Source organism: Natator depressus, chromosome 8 (genome assembly GCF_965152275.1).
Source record: "Natator depressus isolate rNatDep1 chromosome 8, rNatDep2.hap1, whole genome shotgun sequence".
In the NCBI taxonomy this organism is placed as follows: Eukaryota; Metazoa; Chordata; order Testudines; family Cheloniidae; genus Natator; species Natator depressus.
The window spans coordinates 96453340-96474558 of NC_134241.1; the positions used below are offsets into that span (position 1 = coordinate 96453340).

A 21219-nucleotide genomic window follows, 5' to 3' on the forward strand; every position below is an offset into this window, starting at 1 on the left:
TATACATTTTATTTGTCAAAACAACAAAATAACACAACACCAGTTTCAATTATTTTGGTAATTTATTTCAAAATACCTGTCACTAAGTATGTCTGCAACAATACAGACAAAAAAAAAATAGATTCAGGAAATGTTGTTGGGTGCGGGTGGGAGAAGTATGGAACAAGTTGGTTTTTGTGTCTTGGGTTTTTTTTGGGGGGGGGGAATGTTAGGGAGTTGGGGAGCTTCCCCCATGCACACCCTGGCTGACCCCAAGCCTCCCCCATTCAGTCAGGCACATCTGCTCCCTCTTCCCCATGTGTCCCTGCAGCCCCCTACCCTGTCTCCATGTGGCCCTGCAGCATCCCTCCCATTCAGCCTCTGGCTCAATGCTGTTACTCCACTAGCTCCTGAGCCCACGCCCCAATCTGTCCCACACACTAGCCCTTCTGAATCCCAATTTGTGACACCCTACCCCCTGCCCCCAGCAGCCCTGTGTGCCCCACCTCTGTCTGTCCTAACCTGGCTCCACAGGCAGGGTGCTGTAATGAATGCAGCCAACTGCTGGCTGTTCTAGCACCACAGTGGCCTCTGGTGGGTGAAAGGCAGAAGTGAAGCACTTCTCGGGCAGAATGTATTTTCTGCAGAAAATAAATTCTGCGCCAAACATGAACTCTGTGCATGTGCAGTGGTGCACAATTCCCCCAGGACTAACATATTGTTGAGGACTGTAAAATTACTGAAATTCCTGGAGGTCTTTGTGCCTTGAACATCACTGATTAGAACACTGTGACTTAGCTTGACCAGATTGCATATACCAAATAATAATACATCCCAGTTCTTTGTGGACCAGACTAGTACCTGGAATAAAAGCTAAATTAACTAACACTAACTATCCCAACTACAACACTAAACTGAGGAGAACTGGCATGTGCTACACACCCTATCAGGCTGAAGCTGGCTGAGAAGGAACTGAGGGCAGTTCAGCAGCACAGCCCTATTTGTCCTTACAATGGGGCAAAAGAATGTGTAAGGAAACATGCATGGACTGAACGAGGACTGTTACCAAGAACCTCCAATCCAAGTGGAGAACCCATAGGTACACTACTCGAAGACCTATTACATGGTGTAGGTCTGCAAACAAGCAATTTAAATATTTATCCCAAAGAGTATAACAAATTGAGAAACCAAGCAATTTAAAAATGTCATTTTTCATTATTTCCCTGCCTATCCATTATTGTAAGCAAAAATACCAGATGATAGCGCATCACCAGTGTTCTACATTCTATAATAAATAAATAAATGAAACAGAATGGCTCCGCATTTGATTCTGTATCCTCTTCAAGGTGCTGACTATAATCTTTAAGGTATTTCATGGGACAGGCTTAGCTTTGAGTCTGCCTCTACATTCACAAACGCTATCGTTGATGGTACAGTGGGTGAAACTTCCAGTTGGCAGAGACTGTGTTTTTGGGTGTTCAACTCCTTACCACAAAAGTGATCAGAATGAGCCAAAACCTGACCATTTCCAGAGCACAATTTAAAACCTACTGCCGGTGTTCTTTACTGAGTCAGGGAAAGGCTCCAGCAGTGGGGACCCAGGAGGACACTAAATTGCTAAAAACAGTAATGTAGATGTGAGAGGCGCTGCTTGGACATGCAGAGAGCCATGTAGAGTATTTAAGATTCTGGCATGTCTTTACTTGCCTAAGCAGTACCTCACCATCTACACTACTATTTATATCTGTGCTAGGGAGGCATACAATCTATGTACCCTACACACCGCCATAAGTGTAGACCTAGCCTTAGCGTGAAAGCCCGCTCTCACAAAAGTCAATGGGAGTTTTGCCATTGACTTCAATGGTGTCAGAATTTCACCCTTAGTGTTCAATAAGGTGTTTGTTAACACGTTTTCTAGTGTAAACTGCCCACACATAATTGGGACAGCTATTACTACCACCTCAGACTATAAACACATTGTTGATGCCCCTACACTATACCTATGTTGGAGATTTTAGCCAGTGGAAATGCTTACAGACCCAGGGTCCACATCTCCAAATCCTCACAAGTACTGCAAAGAGTACTGCTATACGATATTGCTGCATGTCCTCTCTCCTCCACCCCATATAGCAGAACTGTTCTGCTACATTTAGAGCAATATCCCTCCCATGGAGATAGGAAAGATAATTTCCTAAGCATATGTACATATTTAATGTTATGCCATATTTACAACAAGCATTAAACAAAGTCTGCATTTACACTCTCACTGCAAAGTTCAAATAGACACTTGTCCATGTAAGAAAAACATTATACAACTGACACACTTTTAGCACCCTCAGACACACAAAAAACTGAGTGAACATAAAAGCTGGTCTACCCTCTCACCCCCAGAGAAGGTCTCTCCACATTGGAGGGGAAGTGTGAGCAAGCCTGCTTTGCTATTATACCTGACCTGTAGAGGGGAGCCTCAAGCTCCTGTACAATCAATTCAGCACCTTTTGCTAGCACTAAATTCTCAAAGTTTAAAGGAAAAACTAATTTCACCTTCAGATCTAGATCTTCATGATAAACATTTACTTTCACAATTAAAGTAACTCATTTTGTTGGACTGCAGCTGCTCTTCATTGTCATGAGATCAAGTCCCAAAAAAGGTTCAAAGTTCTGATGAGCTCATATATAAACACATTTCCAGATCTCAAGCATGTTAACAAGGGTGGGTCTCTACAGTTTTTGAAAGTGCTTCAATAGAAGAAGAAAAATACATAACTGTATAAGTTCTACAGCTTGTGTTGATGTCTACTTGAGAGATTGCCTCGCCCCATGACATGTCATACCATGGCAGATGAGGTGTTCATTGTGAGGGTCCCTTGGCTCTGGAATTCATTTCCCACTTTGGCTTGAAATAGCCTGAGTTTTTAAGCCATCAGGACACACTACAAAAGCCATCAATTTGATAAGGCTTTTGGGGATGGCTGAAGGGAGGGGCTCTAGGTGGAGTGGAATGATGTATACTTTGCTACTTACTTAAGACTGGTATGCTAAATTTTTCTTGTTGAATTATGCTGTTCAGCAACATTCCTATTGCTTGGAAGCATAACTTTTGTCATGCTGCCTCAAGCTTGTGCACATAATTTTTACATGTCGAACAGAAATATACATTATATCAAGAGTAGAATCCATGGAAGGAACAGATTAAGGGATCAGAAATTACATTGTAGATTGTAACGAAAAGAATATCCAGTTTTTAGAAAATTAAGTTCTAGAGCAATCAGTTCCCTATCAACACAGATGTGATTCATACTCAAACAATGACAAACACAGAAAGAGGAAACAGAAGTCATGAAGGACTGAAAACAAAGATAAACGGGCGAAGTTATATTAAAAATGAGATGACTGAAGCAGACTTAACAGAATCTTTTTTTCATTTCTGTGTGTCAGATGCAAAATACCATATTGAAAAACACCATCCCCTTATAGCATGTGGACAACAAAATATACTCTATTTATAAAGTATGTCAGATTCAACATAATACGCTTATTTTTATCCCAACCATTTCCCCTTACATCTGGTTCACATGCAGATTTTAATTTGTTTAATTAAGTTTAAATAAACAAGGATACATTCACAATACAGCCACTTAAAAAGATAAGTAGAAAACCTGGAAAATATTTTTCCTAATGGTAATGATGGATGGCCAACTGCAGAAGCTAAAGTTTCAACAGATAAAAAAACAAGGTAACTGAAGCAGTGAATAAGAGAAAGAAGGAAGTTTGTTGTAAATGAGTGGAAATTCAGGTCTCTGTTCACATGTTCTGCAGAAATAAAGGGAGATAAAAGATTAGATTTAAACTTACTATAAGTCCATCTGCGTGCTTCTCCTCATTACTTTGGTCCTTAAGGAAAAATGTTAAAAATATTAACACATCAATCTTTTATATTTAATCAGTTATGTATTGTGACAATTATACATATTGTATGTTTCTCTTAGGGATGGTTCAACCTGTTTTTAAAAACCTGAAGTGACTTTTGAAATTAGGACTTAAAAGCATTTGAAAATCTTACCTATCACAACTACAATACATCATAGTTGTTGCCAGCAGGCTTTTAGCATGGCTTCCCTTACTAGTGCAGGTGAAACTTTTTGCCTAAGTCTACAATATAAAGATGAGTCTCGGGGAAAAAAAAAAAAATCCTGTCCTCACAATCAGGGGAATCACACTAGCAACAGGCACACACACACCATTTTAGCTTGCAGTTCTGCTCCCTATGTGGGTAGGGTTTACCAAAATTATCTAGCAACAAGTATTGTAATATCAGCCAGCACAAGCAGCTAAATTTAGTTTTAACTTTTTAATGTATTGTAAGTCATAGTTTTATTTAGTATAAACCTAAAAAGGCATTTGCAGAATATTTCCCCAAATTTCCAGTTGTCAAAGTTATGGACAACAAAAAGAGCTAAATTGGCGAAGAATGTCTGCTATAAATCAAATAGAAAAATACAAGAAAAGGCAGCAGTTATATTTACACATTTAAAGAGCATTCATATCTAAAGTGACAATACTGTACTTTTCATGAGCTATTTCTAGATTAAGTAATAGGGTGCCTTGATTTCAATATCTGACAGTTGGCAATCTCTTACACACTGTTTTTACATACTTAATGATGAGATATTAAGGGCCATGAGTTTCCATTGGTTTTAATTTAAAAAGAAAAAGAAAAACCAAACCTCATGCACTTAATATGACCCATTCCTTTGACACAAGAGATTGTTCAGTTTGCTGTTGCCATCTCTTAACATTATGTTTATAATGTTCCCCTCTATTCGACATTGGTGAGGCCTCAACTGGAGTACTGTGTCCAGTTTTGGGCCCCACACTACAAGAAGGATATGGAAAAATTGGAAAGAGTCCAGCAGAGGGCAACAAAAATGATTAGGGGACTGGAACACATAACTTATGAGGAGAGGCTGAGGGAACTGGGGATGTTTAGCCTACGGAAGAGAAGAATGAGGGAGGATTTGATAGCTGCTTTCAACTACCTGAAAGGGGGTTCCAAAGAGGATGGATCTAGACTGTTCTCAGTGGAAGCAGATGACAGAACAAGGAGTAATGGTCTCAAGTTGCAGTGGGGGAGATTTAGGTTGGATATTAGGAAAAACTTTTTCACTAGGAGGGTGGTGAAACACTGGAATGCGTTACCTAGGGAGGTGGTGGAATCTCCGTCCTTAGAAGTTTTTAAGGTCAGGCTTGACAAAGCCCTGGCTGGGATGATTTAACTGGGGATCGGTCCTGCTTTGAGCAGGGGGTTGGACTAGATGACCTCCTGAGGTCCCTTCCAACCCTGATATTCTATGATTCTAAAGAAGTAAAATAGATAGAATAACCTATACCTCAATAAAACAGCACAGCCAATACCATTAAATGGAGGGGGAAAGATTCTACGAGGCTCGACAGAACACATTTTGACCAAAAAAAAAAAAAAAGCGGGGGGGGGGAGGGGAAATACAGAAAAAACAAATAAACCTTGTGCAGTAACTGCAGTTCTTTGAGATGTGTCCCCCTGTCAGTGTTTCACTTTTTACATGCATGCGCCCTTGTGCCTTTGATTGGAGATTTTTCGTAGCAGTGCCCATTCTGCCCGCACATGCGCCCTACACATCTTCATGCCCTGTTCTGAGGCTATATCAGCCTGGGTGGGCAAGCCACCCTCCGTTCCTTCTCTACCGCAAAGTCCACAGAGGCAGCTCCAAAGCACAGGAGAGGAGGGCGGGTAGTGCAGCACCCACAGGGATACATATCTCTAAGAATTCCAGTTACTGGGCAAGGTGAGTAACCTCTCTTCCTTCAAGTAGTGTCCTTGTGGGTGCTCCACTTTAGGTGATTCCCTAGCAGTAATACTTGAAAGAGGTAGGAGTTTTGGAAGAGTCCATCACTGAAGAAAGAAATGCAATGCCTACTGCCACATCTGATCTTACAGCATGAATTAGGGCACAGCAGTCAGAAAAAGTGTGCACAGAGAATCATGTTACAACCCTGCAGGTTTCAGCCACAGTAATATCTGAGCAGAGCTATCGAAATAGACTAGTAGTGTGCAGTCAATCTTAAGGGAGGTGTAACCTCAGTGAAACCATAACATAACAGGCAATAATACATTCAGAGATCCATTGAGGAAGTCTCTGAGTGGAGATAGGCGCTCCCTTGTACATAACTGCAATAGAAACAAGGAGTCTAGGGGTCCAGTAAAAGGCTAACACCCTCTTAACATCTAGTCCATGGGTAGACAACCTATGGCATGCATGCCAAAAGTGGCACATGAGCTGATTTTCAGTGGCACTCACACTGCCCGGGTCCTGGCCAACGGTTCGGGGGGCTCTGCATTTTAATTTAATTTTAAATGAAGCTTCTTAACATTTAAAAACCTTATTTACTTTACCTACAAACAATAGTTTAGTTATATATTATAGACTTATAAAAAGTGACCTTCTAAAAACGTTAAAACGTATTACTGGCACGCAAAACCTTAAATTAGAATGAATAAATGAAGACTCGGCACATCACTTCTGAAAGGTTGCCGACCCCAACCTAGTCTATGAAAAGCAGACTCTTGAGTAGACAGATGCAGCTTAGGAAAAAACCTGGAAGGTGAGTAGTTTGTTTGATATGATTCAGAGGACATCTTACGTAAGAACTTTGGATGAGGTCATAAAGACCTTCGTGGATAACAAAGTAAAGAGAGGATCTGCCACTACAGCCCTCATCTCTCCAACCCTTTGAGTAGAAGTGATAGTCACCAAGAAGGCAGCCTTCATAGATATATACAAGTTGAGAAGGAACTGAGGGTCGTTCGCCCATGCAGCCCTATATAGCCTTGGTACAGGTCACAAGGATGTGTAGGGCGCATGTTGGGGCAGAACAGGCACTGCTACCAAAAAATCTGCCATCAAAGGCACAGGGGCACATGCATACCTGAAGTGCAGCACCCACACCGACACTACTCGAAGAAAAAGTCTAAGTTTCTAGCTACTGAGAGCTGGTATGCTTAGTTAATAAAAGCATAATATCTGCTTTCCACATACAAGTGTAGTTATATTACATATTATTGCTAGAACACAAGTTATGTAGATCCATTACACGTGCAAGAAAAAATGGGGCAATTTCAGTCTTTATTTATACAGAGGGCTCTTCAATCTAGCAGAGAAAGGTATAACATGATCCAGTGGCTGGAAGTTGAAGATAGACAAATTCAGATTAAAAATAAGGTGTAAATATATTTTTTTTTTTTTAGAGTAAGAGTAATTAACCACTGGAACAATTTACAGGGAGTCATGGTGGATTCTCCATCACTGGCAATTTCTAAATCAAGATTGGATTTTTTCTAAAAGATCTGCTCTAGGAATTATTTTGGAGAAATTCTATGGTCTGTGCTATACAGGAGGTCAGAGAAGATAACAGGGCTCCTTTCTGGCCTTGGCCCAGGAATCTACAAAAAGAAATTAGCCAGATTTTGCCTCTGGGACTTTGGAAAGAGAATAATGCTGGAATCTCAAATGTTTATAGAATAGAGAACTAAATGGAAGCATAATAGTGACATCAATAAGCAGTTTCAGGGCTACCAGTTCAGACACAAGACAATAAACTGTCTTTAAGTAAAGGATAAGAACATGAGAATGGCCATACTGGGTCAAACCAATGCTCCACCTAGTTCAGTAACCTGTCTCTCAACAGCAGCAAATGCCAGATGCTTCAGAGGGAATGAAAAGAAAATGGCAATTATTGAGTGATCCATCCCCTGTCATCCAATCCCATCTTCTGGCAGGTAGAGGTTTTGGGACACTGGGCGGATGGGGTCGTGTCCCGGACCTCTTGGTTAATAGCCATTAATGGACCTAGCCTCAATATGCAATGCAATGCAGTTGTACAAAAATCCAAGTGCTATGAACAGGACTAATTGCTAACGTTTGCATCAGAAATTAAACCAATTCAAGAGAAGATCTATGCAGCTTTCTAAAGGATTCAGAAGTACTGTGCAGCCACAAACTATACGTACACGTGAAGGGCGTTTAAGATGGCGGAGGCAGGAATTAAAATGGTGAGGGAGGACTTGTAGGAAATATGATATTTTCTCTATGTTCAATTAACTTTTCCCAGTTTGTGTATAAACCGAACATTAAAACAAAAAACTTATCTCTGAATTATTTACAAAAGTCCTAAATGAGTGTAAAAAAAGAGTGTACATGCTGGCAAAACTCAAAATCTACAGTAATTCTCTTATTTTTTTAAATGAGCAACCAGCTAGTTACTGGTGCTAAAGGAAGGACTTGAGGGAACACTGGTCCAATTCAGTAAAGGCAAATACTACATCTGTAAGCTCACTGGGGCACAAACTGTGTCGAACTCTACACCTGTACAGCACTTAGAACAACAGAGCCCCAATCACGATGAGGGTGCTACTACTTCAGGCTTTTCCAGTTACAAGAAACCACTTACTAAAACTCAAACGTTTGTATCGGTATCAGTTGAAGATTATAGGCCATATTTGTCCTCCTTCCCCATAACCCACCCTGGTCATGAGAGAGATCTGGAAATTTTATATTTAACAGGGACCAAGAGCCAACTCAGCCAGTTGTGACAGACTTTGAAGAAGATTAGGTTTCAATGCCTCCTAGGGAGAATCTGCATTAGGAAACGTTGCCAATTTTAGCAACTACAGTGCAGCTGCACTTGTGCTATTTACAGTGAAAATTATAGCATAAGCCAGGCATAGATGTTCATCACAATGTCAGCTAACTCTGAACAGGATTAGATGACATGGTGCTAAATATGCCTGTGCATGCTCTACACTCGACCTTACACCACTGGCAGCAATGGTACAGCTACACAGGGATGAAAACCAGGTACAAAATTTTGTATGTACTGAACCTATGTGACAATAGCAAACTACCTTAAATTATGCTTTAACAATTTTAGCACACAGTATTTAGTTTTGAAACTAAAGACCAGAAGGGGACATAAAATACTGTTTCTCCAACAGATACCTTAACACTAAAAGCTTACATTTCTTCATAAGGAAACTGGCAAGTCAAGATTTGGACTAAATTTAATCTACAAATAAAACCCCAAGGAATAGGCTTTTCTAGCTCCAGGTTTACATGGAACAAATTTTACATGGCCTTTGAGACAATTACTATAAATCCAATCTGAATCGTAACCATGTTTTTAAAAGTTGCATTAACACATTTGATCTATTTTTTAACTTTTAAAATATTGTTATTCCATATAAACATGGCAGTTAATGCAATTTCCCCCCCCCCCCACCAATTTCACAGTTTTCCTAAAATTAGTTTGACTGTATTTTGTCTGGTTAGCAATTAAGGACATGCTCACTTTATCTCCTCTACAACAGAAATCAAAGCTGTTCATACATTACCCTTGAAAATGATTTGGAAAAAAAAAGTTAACTAAGACGACAGTTGAGCATACTGAATTTCACATAAATCCTGAACTGACCCTAAATACAGAAGGATCTGATCCTGCGAGGTTCCAAGTGCTCCCAATTCCCAGTGGCAACAATGCATCACAGGATGTACTTGGCACTACAGGATTAAGCCCAGGAGCACTATCTTTGAAAACTTTTTTTTAAAATATTTTTAGTCTAGAATACAGCCGATATTTTCTTAAAAGTATTCAAGAGCTCCATTACAAGTTGGTGTGCTTAGGTTGCCAAGGCCTCAGTCCTGCAAATACTTATGCAGATGCTCAACTCTTTGCAGAATAGGGGCCTGCGTATCATATGCTAGCAGCACATAAAACAGTAAATTGGACAGTGTTGTAATTAACAATCTAAATAGAGCAAGTAAGTCCCAAAAAACTACAACTTTAAGAAAGAACACTTTAAATACTCAAACAGAATTTAAGAGGCATACCGAACACTTTCCAAAGTGGTGTGGAAAAGCCAGAGTGCATTTCCTGTATTTTATTTTCATATAATATAATTTTCTACTTCAAAAAGGCCCAATGTCAGGTTGGGAATAAAAATGCTTTAAAATTCCTTATCTATGTTAATAAAACATTAAGGTCTTATAAGAACCGTGTTGGATCAGAATTTAGATATTAAAAGGGATTTTTAAAAATATGCTGTTTTCATTCTTGTCCGATCTGTGTGAAGTGCAAGTTTCATTTACTTTTATTGCTAATTTCACTTTCTGGGTCCTGCATGACTAATAACACTGCATTAGCCAAACTGCAAGCCCTCTTCACTGTAATACTTTTAATATAGAAGTTGAGTGGCATTTTAAAAGGTTGGGTTTTGTAAAACCTACATTTTGGGCCTAAACTACCTGAAAATACCCTTTCAAGAAATTAATATATTGGGAGGAGATGTCCTGTTCACTTGTACCCCAAGGCAAGTACAGAGGACAAATAAAGAGTATCCCAGGTTACATGCCACTCAGAAGCAGGTTCAAAGTAACATCAGTGACAGTCAGTAACCCGGGGCTGCAGCAGGTCACCATACACTCTGTTCCTATTGGAAGCAATGCTGGTAATATTACAGTTATTGTGCTATGACTCTCTAGCTATCAACTTTATAATTTATAGCGGGTTACTTTGCGTGGATAACCCATCAGGTTCTTCACCAGGGACAGAGAATAAGTTAACACTGGCAGACAAGTAAAAAACCATCATTGCTACCATCCTGCTTCTTACCAGACATGAAAATCTGAACTCACCACAAGATCATCTTAACTGTACCTCCTTGATCTGCTGGCTACATTACCATTATTACTTTTATTAATGCATTCTGAGAATCAACTCAGAAACAGGAAGCAAACTTTACGTTATAACAGCCAAGCGTGACTTTTCTTGTTTTATCTACTCAAGGAACCTTAAAAGTGTTCAAACTTAGGAAGTGCTTTCTTCTTACAACATAATAGACTTTACCCACATATCTAAGAACATTTGCAAGTTATTACAAAATGAAACTGTTACATCTAAAAGCTTCAAAACAAATAACAGTTTATAATTTTATAAGTATGATTTATTGGCAAAAAGCACAAAGACTAGAGTAATGTCTGGTTTTGAGTATGAACTTCACACATATTTATTTCCTACAGAACTCTCTAATACAGTAACAAAAGTTAAAATCAGACAGCACCGTGAACCAATTCATCACAATCATATTTTAAAATATAACCAGAATTGTTTCAAAAGAGTGTTGACTTATATTTTAAGCAAATGTAAAAAAGAGAATACAAGTTTTCACAATTGTGAGAGTATCTTACAATTTAAAGTTCAGGATAGCAGTATACTTACTTTAGCAATCTGCAGCAACACAATGCAGTGTTTTATTGATTCTACCATACTCTAGGAGAAAGAAATAAAACATTTAATATCTTTCTCTCACAAATGCTGTAAAATACAAGCTATTATCAAAAACGTATTGATCATGATGAACATTAACTAAAATATTTTGGCTAAGAAGTTAAGAAGGGCCACTCATGGTTGGTAGAGTCACAATCTATTGTTCTCCTTTTCCTATTTACAACAGAACATGCAAAAAAAGTGTCAATATGGCATGTTAAAAGAAACTATACAAGCAACATATAACACAACACACGAGCAAGAGGGAAGGGAAACCAATTTCAAACTTAAGAGAAACAATTTATGAATAAGCCTTCATGTAAATGTCATACCAATGCAGTTAAAAAACCACCACTACCACCAAGATATCCCCTAATCCAAAGCCATAACTTAAATTATAGAGACAGAGAAGATTAAGTTAAGAGGGCAAGGAAGGGAGGGAAAAGAGAAAGGAGGAGCAAGTTCTAGATAATGAGCAAATCATGCAAGTTCTGATATTTTTAAGGAAATTCTGAGACACAGGAACAGGAGAGGAGCAGACTATACCAGAGAGGGAGTCAAACCTGGACAGCAAGGTGAAAGACGTGGGTTTGAAGGAGTGTGAAGAAACTTATCACAGAAAACAGGGCTGTTGTCTGTATTGTAGGGAGCAGCATGTTAAAATGGCAGGAAGGTGAGACGGGGGAGGAGATGATGAAAGGAGCAAGGAGATGGGGATGGTACAGATTGGCAGTGGGGAGTGATGGGAGAGTGTGTGTGTGCAGGTTTCAGAGTAACAGCTTTGTTAGTCTGTATTCGTAAAAAGAAAAGGAGTACTTGTGGCACCTTAGAGACTAACCAATTTATTTGAGCATAAGCTTTCGTGAGCTACAGCTCACTTCATCAGATACATACTGTGGAAAATACAGATGTTTTTATACACACAAACCATGAAAAATGGGTGTTTATCACTACAAAAGGTTTTCTCTCCCCCCACCCTACTCTCCTGCTGGTAATAGCTTATGTGTGTACAGTATCAAAGTTCAAACGTCATCTTTACTTATGAGCCAGTGAATAGATCTGTGGAAGAGGGATTTTGACATGATCTCAAAGGGGATATGGGGAGGGAGCAGAACACAATTTTAACTGCTAAACCTTGGGTATACTGAACACAGGAGTGTCAGGGAGACTGGGGAAGGGGTGAACCAGTGATTCAACATCAGGGATACAGAGACGGGGACAGACTTCAGAAACTTTAATAGAAACAGAAACAAGATTTGGTGAAAGCCTGGATATGATATGAGAAGTGGAAAGGGAGGAAATGAAAGATAACCCCACAGCTTGACAATCATAGAGGGTGGGAATATTGATAAGGAGACAAGCAGGAAGAGATGCCCAGAAAGAGTAGGAAGAGGTTAGGAACAGACAGGTACATCTGAGTGTCAGAAGAGTCACAATGAGAGATCACTATGCACAAAGTAAAAAACTATTTCCCCTTGTTTATTTCCCCTCCTACTGTCCTTGTAAACTGCTGGAAATGGCCCACCTTGATTACGACCACAAAAGGTGTCTCTCCCCCCCCCACGGTAATAGCTCACCTTTCCTGATCACTCTTGTTACAGTCTGTATGGCAACACCCATTGTTTCATGTTTTGTGTGTATACAAAATCTCCCCACTATATTTTCCACTGTATGCATCCGATGAAGTGAGCTGTAGCTCACGAAAGCTTACGCTCTAATAAATTTGTTAGTCTCTAAGGTGCCACAAGTCCTCCTTTTCTTTTTATGAATAGCTGAGTTTACCTGGGGTAAGTGCAAGAGGAAAACAGGAGGGATAATAAGGATGGACCCACAGAGAACAACAGAACAGGAAGAAGGAAGACAACCTAACAATGGTATCTCTGAATGAAGTGTCAGCAAGGTTGGAGCAAAACCACAGAAGGACCACATGAAAAAGCCCAAGAAAGATCTGGAGAAGTGGGTTCTCAATGGCATGAAAGTTAAACAGAGATACCCTTACTTGCCCTTTTTAGAAAAAGACAAACACTTGCTAACAAAACACTAGTGCTGGTCACACAGTTTCTGATGGAATGTTCTTCCCCTGGAAAACACTGTTCTTTCAATTCAACCTTTTTTTAATGGACAGTTTCAATTTTCTGTTTCTAAGTGACATTTTGTTTCAAGTTTTTAGTTTTACTATAAAAATATCAAAAAGTCAAAATCTGAATGAAACTTTTAAAATGTCCTGAAACAAAAATTTTCCAAATGTTTGTTTTCAGGAAATGTTTAACATTTTTTCTTCCATTCTGAAATGGAATCTAAGGTTTCAAAATTGTGAAACTCCCCACGAAACAAAATATCTGGTTCTTGCACAGCTGTAAAAGCAGCAAATTCCTTTTCTGCTGTCATACTTTTTAGAACTTTAAAGATTTAAACAGGATGAAATATAAGACTTTTCGCTGTAAAGTCTACATATAATAGATGCAAAAGTTAAAAGAAACTTACATTGGTTGTTTCTTTGAGATTTTCGATTTTCTGTGAAAACAAAACAAATATTTTTAATAATGTAGCTAAAACAAGAATCATAGCCCCCAGTTTCACCCTGATTACATATTGGACTAGAACACTACAAGTTTTAAATACCTAAAGAATTAAACAAAATATGTTAACTTCTGTATGTGTAGACGTACGAAAAAAAGCATATTATTTGTAATGGACAAGAGAAAATCATATTAAGAACTAAACCAGCAACATGATCAGGTGAGAGCCATCCAAGCACTATACATCCACCATTTACAGTAATTCCTCAGTCTTAATGCTCAGCTGACAAGACTTATTCACTGAAATACGTGATACTGAAAATTTTAACCTGAAAGGGCATTGTTATGTAGCCTATAGGTAGAGGTATTGGCTCCAGGTAAAGCATAGGTATAAGGTAAGATATAGGTATAAGTTACAGCTGTAATGCAAGAAAGCCTGTAAGACAATAGCTTAACGCAGTGATATTCAGACCTCAGTGGTTCAGGACCCAAATTAGCGATCAACATTACTCAAAAGAGCCACAAGAGTGTGATTCATTGTTTCGTTTACCCCCCGGTACTATATATTCATTAGGGCTGTCAATTATTCGCAGTTAACTCAAGAACTTAACAACCTCAGCCTGGACCACTCCACACAAGAGATCCACTTCCTGGACACCACGGTGCTAATAAGCGATGGTCACATAAACACCACCCTATACCGGAAACCTATTGACCACTATGCCTACCTACATGCCTCCAGCTCTCATCCAGGACACACCACACGATCCACTGTCTACAGCCAAACTCTATGATACAACCGCATTTGCTCCAGCCCCTCAGACAGAGACAAACACCTACAAGATCTCTATCAAGCGTTCTTACAACTACAATACCCACCTGCTGAAGTGAAGAAACAGATTGACAGAGCCCGAAGAGTACCCAGAAGTTACCTACTACTGGACAGGCCCAACAAAGAAAATAACAGAATGCCACTAGCCGTCACCTTCAGCCCCCAATTAAAACCTCTCCAATGCATCATCAAGGATCTACAACCTATCCGGAAGGACGACCCATCACTCTCATGGATCTTGGGAGACAGGCCAGTCCTTGCTTCCAGACAGCCCCCCAACCTGAAGCAAATACTCACCAGCAACCACACACCACACAATAGAACCACTAACCCAGGAACATACTCCTTGCAACAAAGCCTGTTGTCAACTCTGTCTACCTATCTATTCAGGGGACACCATCACAGGGCCTAATCACATCAGAGGCTCGTTCACCTGCACATCTACCAATGTAATATATGCCATCACGTGCCAGCAATGTCCCTCTGCCATGTACATTGGTCAAACTGGACAGTCTCTATGTAAAAGAATAAATGGACACAAATCAGACGTCAAGAATTATAACATTCAAAAACCAGTTGGAGAACGCTTCCATCTCTCTGGTCACTCGATTACAGACCTAAAAATGGTAATTCTTCAACAAAAAAACTTCAAAAACAGAGTCCAACGAGAGACTGCTGAATTGGAATTAATTTGCAAACTGGATACAATTAACTTAGGCTTGAATAGAGACTGAGAGTGGATGGGTCATTACACAAAGTAAAACTATTTCCCCATGTTTATTCCCTCTCCCTCCCCCTCCCCACCCCATTCCTCAGACTTTCTTGTCAACTGCTGGAAATGGCCCACCTTGATTATCACTACAAAAAGCTTTCCCCCGCCCCCCGCTCTCCTGCTGGTAATAGCTCACCTTACCTGATCACTCACATTACAGTGTGTATAGTAACACCCATTGCTTCATGTTCTCTATGTATATAAATCTCCCCGCTCGTATTTTCCACTGCATGCATCCGATGAAGTGAGCTGTAGCTCACGAAAGCTTATGCTCAAATAAATTTGTTAGTCTCTAAGGTGCCACAAGTACTCCTTTTCTTAAAGCAAATTAACTAAATTAAAAAATAGTCACAATTAATTGCAGTTTTAATCACACTGTTAAAGAACAGAATACCAATTTAAATTGATTATAAATATTTTTGGATATTTTTCTATATTTTCAAATTACACTTTCAAACTGATTTCAATTACAACCTAGAATACAAAATGTACAGTTCTCTCTTTATATTTTTCATTACAAATATTGCACTGTAAAAAAAGATAACAATATTTTTCAATTCACCTCATACAAGTACTGTAGTACAATTTCTTTATCATGAAAGTGCAACTTACAAATGTAGATTTTTATTTTACATAACTACACTCAAACAAAACAATGTAAAACTTTAGAGCCTACAAGTCCACTCAATCCTACTTGTTCTGCCAATCGTTAAGACAAACAAGTTTGTTTACATTTACAGGAGAGAATACTGTCATCTTATTTACGTCACCTGAAAGTGAGACCAGGAGTTCGCATGACACTGTTGTAGCCAGCATAGCAAGGTAATTATGTGTCAGACATGCTAAACTTTGGTATGCCCCTTCATGCTTTGACTTTTTCATTTTTGACTGTGCAAATATTTGTAACAAGAAATATGAGCACTGTACACTTTGTATTGTGTTGTAAGTGAAATCAATATCTGAAAATGTTGAAAAACACACAAAAATATTTACATTAAATTTAAATTGGCATTTTATTATTCTTTAACAATGTGATTAAACCTGCGATTAACCACAACTTCTTTTAATCTCGCAATTAATTGCGATTTTAAAAAAATGGTTTGACAGCTATAATATTCATATTTAAACAGCATGATGGGGGATTTTATAATTCTCACAGCAAAATGAGTATTATTTTATCAACTACAATTGGTTAATAACTAAATCACACAGTGTTTTAATACCATATGCTACAAAGAGCCGCAGGACACACATTAAAGAGTCACTTGCAGCTCGCAAGACTCAGATTTTTCCCTTAGTAGTGTCTGTAGGGTCAGCCTGGGCGCCCCATGGAGTTGCACCCTCATCGCGCCCAATATAGGGCCCTGCCGACCCATCACTCCCTCAGTTCCTTCTTGCCAGCTACTCCGACAGAGGAGCAGGAGTGAGAGTATTGGAATGGACATGAACACCACATCTCGAAAAACAACAGTTATGAGAAGGTGAGTATCTGTTTTTTCTTCTTTGAGTGCCCGTTCATGTCAATTCCAATCAGGTGATTGACAAGCCCAAATTCAGGAGGTGCGGGCAGAATTGTCCACTGATTGGAGCATTGCTCTTCCAAAGGCCGCATCATCTCTGGCTTGCTGGATAATCGCATAGTGCATGGCGGAAGTGTGTATGGAGAACCACTTTGCTGCTCTGCAGATTTCCTGGGTGGGAACCTGTGCCAGGAATGCTATTGAAGAGGCCTAAACCCTGGTAGAGTGCACAATGATCGCAGGAGCGGGCACCTTTGCCAAGTTGTTGCACTCCCAAATGCATGACGTGATCCATGACGAGATATGTTGAGAGTAGACAGGAAGACCTTTCATTCTGCCTGCCACTGCCATAAATAATTGGATGGACCTTTGGAACAGTTTTGTTCTCTCGATGTAGAAGGCTAGTGCTCTGCGGACATCCAATGAGTCACGCCTTTGCTCCCTGGCACTGGAGTGTGGCTTAGGGTAGAATACAGGAAGGAAGATGGCCTGGTTGATGTGAAATAGGGAGACAACCTTTGGGAGAAAAGCCAGGTGAGCCTTGAGCTGAACCTTGTCCTTTTAGAACATGGTGTAGGGAGGCTCTGATGTTAGGACCCTGAGCTCAGACACCCTCCTAGCTGAGGTTATCGCTACCTGAAACACCACCTTGTATGAGAGAGAGAGCAGGGAGCACGTCGCCAAGGGCTCAAATGGCAGCCCCAGAAGTCTGGACAGAACCAAATTGAGGTCCCAAGCACTCGAAGAAGAACTAACTGAGGTATATGCCAATAAGATTAAAGTAATTAATATACTAACCTATAAGGAGAGAGCACCCCAACAATATCAGGGTGAAGAAGTCTAGAAATGGATGGAGGAGGCAAGACATCCTTACGAATATTCACGGAGGCCACAGAACCCTATATCAGGGCTAACCATTGCCTAAGCCACTGGGATCTTGGCATGCCAGGGACACGACAACCACTCATAGAGTGCCTGTCTCACCTCCTTTGGGGTCTCCGCAAGGGATGGTGTGAGTATATGGACAATTAAATGTACTGACAGTCTTATATCATCTCGATCTACTTTGATGGATTACAGCAGGGGGCGGCAACCTTTTAGAAGGAGTGTGCCGAGTCTTCATTTATTCACTTTAATTTAAGGTTTCACGTGTCAATACTACATTTTAACATTTTTTAGAAGGTCTCTCTCTCTAAGTCTATATATTATGTAACTAAACTATTGTTTTATGTAAACAAGGTTTTCAAAATGTTTAAGAAGCTTCATTTAAAATTAAATTAAAATGCTGATCTTACACCGTCGGCCCGCTCAGCCCGCTGCTGGCCTGGGGTTCTGTTCACCTAGGCCGGCAGCGGGCTGAGCGGGGCCTGCGGCCAGGACCCTGGCTGGCAAGGGGCCAGCAGCCAGAACCCCAGACCGGCAGTGGGCTGAGCAGGGCCGGCAGCCGGGACCCCAGACCAGCAGTGGACTGAGCGGCTCAGCCCGCTGTCAGTCTGGGGTTCCGTCTGCCGGCTTCTGCCAGCCAGGGTCCCAGCTACTGGCCCCGCTCAGACCACTGCTGGTCTGGGATCCCAGCCCTGTCCACATAGAGTAGGTACCTACTTTCTCCCTGGTTCTGGCCCATTCTCTTCCTCTCTCTGCACTGAGATGAGGCTGGGAGTGCAGAGAACGGGCCTGGGGGGTGAAGGAGCAGGCTGGGGGTTGGGGTGCAGGGTCTGGCCAGGAGCTAGAATGAGGGAGGGGGCTCAGGGTTGGGGCAGGAGGTGTGGGTGTGGAGTGCTTACCTGGCAGCTCCCATTTGGTGCGAGGGGTGCAGGTGGGAATGTGGGTGTGCATGTGCAGGAGCTCCCGTTTGGTGCTCAGGGTGGGGATGGGGATGTGGATGTGGGGGTGCGTATGTGGGGGTGCAAGAGTCAGGGCATGGGGTGTGGGGGTGTGCGAGAAGGGTGCCGAGTCAGGGTAGAGGGCTGGGTATGTGTGGGGGGTGCCGGAGTCAGGGCTGAGGTTGTGGGGGGCTGCAGGGGTCAGGACACGGGGCTGGGATGTGGGGTGGGGTGCAGGGGTCAGGGTAGAGGGCTGGGTGTGTGTGAGGAGGGTTCATGGGTCAGGGCAGAGGGCTGGGGGCATTAGCTGGGGTTGTGGGGGTGCTCACACACACCCAGAGCAGCTCACGGCAGGGGGCTGGAGGGAATATGCCAATTCCACCCCCTTCCCCAAGGTCCCCGGAGCAGAGAGCACGCTGCGGCCCCGCTTTTCCCTCTCCCACTCCGTGGCAAGGGCAGTCAGCTGATTGGCCGCAGGGAGGCAGAGGAGGAGGGGCAGGAACCATGCACACTGGGGGAAGAGGCAGGGAAAGGGGGAAGCTTGCCTGCCCTGCAAGGAGAGAGCAGTGGGCGGAGAAGAGCGGGCCGGGCCGGATTTTTAATTGCGCACTGCTGTCCCCAGCAGACAGCAGCGTGCCATTAAAAATTTGCTCGCGTGCCGTCTTTGGCATGCGTGCCATAGGTTGCCAACCCCTGGATTAGAGTGTTTGTACTTTTGCTAATTGTGCTAATAAAAATATTACAAGGACAGAACGCCTTTCCAAACTGTGACTGTCTCGCTCGTGCACACCAGGATTCTTGTAATAACTAATATTTCTGGGTCTGGAAATGAGGCAGAACCTGCTAAACTACCAAGTGTTCACTGGATTCTCTAACCAATGTACTAATACAGAATTGACAGACTAGGCAACAGTTCCTTTCTCTGGTAATACCGCCACTGAGATTTTGATATTGATGACCTGGCATGTTCTCACATAACAGAACAACAACATTTGCTCTTATACAGTTGTGACGTTATCTGATTAAAATATGACCATGTAGATCACTGTTGCTACCACTGTTATATAATTGCAACCAATCTTGTAAAAAGGTTGTCAAGTAAGGTGCCTATGGAAAGGATATGATTTGCTGAATATGATTATGCTATTTGTATGCATGTATCATTTTTGTATTTCAAATTTCGAGTATTGGCCCTAAACTTGTATTTCAAATGTTTGCTCCTGGGGTAATGCCCACAAGGTATTTAGCCTGCACATCGTGAAGGGACTATTCAAATTAAGTGGCTCATCAAGGAACACAACTCATAATGGACCATGGGAGAAGCCTATCTACACTTAATGGACTTTCCTCCTACTACTAAGTGAAATCATGCTTGGACATGTGACTTGCCCATGTGACTCCAAACTCCATCTTTTACCTGCAATTTTCCACTACCTGTGCTGAGGGCTTTGTTTGAAACAATGGATTTCCCTCCACATGGCAGAAGTTATAAAAGGCACTGGAAACACCTCCATTTTGCCTCTTTCCTGCTCAAATCTCTGGATTATGAATTTATACTAATGGGAGCATTCTAACCAAAGGACTGAGGACCTTCCAATGATTTGGAAGCAACCAGAGACTTGACTTAAGCCAGCAGTTTATTACACCACTGCTACAAGCCTGAACCAAGAACTTTGCAATTATAGTATGTATTGGATTCCTTTAACTAGTTTTAACTCTCTCACCTTTCTTTCTTTCTATAAATAAACCTTTAGATTTTAAATACTAAAGCATTGGTGTGAATTTTGGGTAAAATCTCAGTTATATATTGCCCTGGGTATGTGGCTGATCCTTTGGGATCAAAAGAACCTTTCATTTGATTAAATTGGTTGTAAAGAACCACTCATCTTAAAATTTAGTGTTTTTGGTGGTGATACAAGGACTGGAATGCCTAACGAAACTGCAGCTCTAACTTCTTGTTAGCCAGTGTGGTGAAACAGAAGTTTACTCTTGTTGCTGGTTTGGTATATCCTAACGGAGAATAACCACCAGTTTTGGGGTGTATCTGCCCTATTTTTCAGCAGTTTGTCCTGAACTTGGTATTCTCAATTGTGACCCACGGAGGCACGGTTACAACAGTGCTTTCATCCATAGATCACAAAACTCTTTATTAAAGAGGTTAATGTATCTCTACCCCCATTTTACAGATGTGGAAACTGAGGCACTGACAAAAAATGATTTATGCTAGGTCACACAGCAAGTCAGCACTAGAGCCATGAATAGAATCCAGGTCACCCGACTCCCAGTCCTCTGCCCTAACTGCAGGACCCCAGTCTTCCTTTTTATGCATTATGCTGACCCCTTGCAAACAGGCAAACTGCAGAAGGGACTGGCTATGTACACTTCTACCAACTTTTTCCCCTTTTACATTATACTC

At 41.1% G+C, this 21219-nt stretch overlaps 1 protein-coding gene across 6 annotated transcripts in view; it reads right to left on the minus strand.

Annotated features, from left to right (window-relative positions):
- Nucleotides 1-21219, minus strand: part of OSBPL9 (oxysterol binding protein like 9) — a 134082-nt gene that overhangs the window by 33337 nt on the left and 79526 nt on the right. For 5 of the 6 annotated variants that reach the window (XM_074961748.1, XM_074961746.1, XM_074961750.1 and 2 more), the window contains 3 exons: nt 13822-13851; nt 11290-11340; nt 3835-3873 (listed from right to left, as the gene is read on the minus strand). In XM_074961748.1, the coding sequence (XP_074817849.1) occupies nt 3835-3873; nt 11290-11340; nt 13822-13851 (120 nt within the window). The remainder of the gene's footprint in view (nt 1-3834; nt 3874-11289; nt 11341-13821; nt 13852-21219) is intronic. The other variant, XM_074961747.1, reaches the window with a different exon arrangement.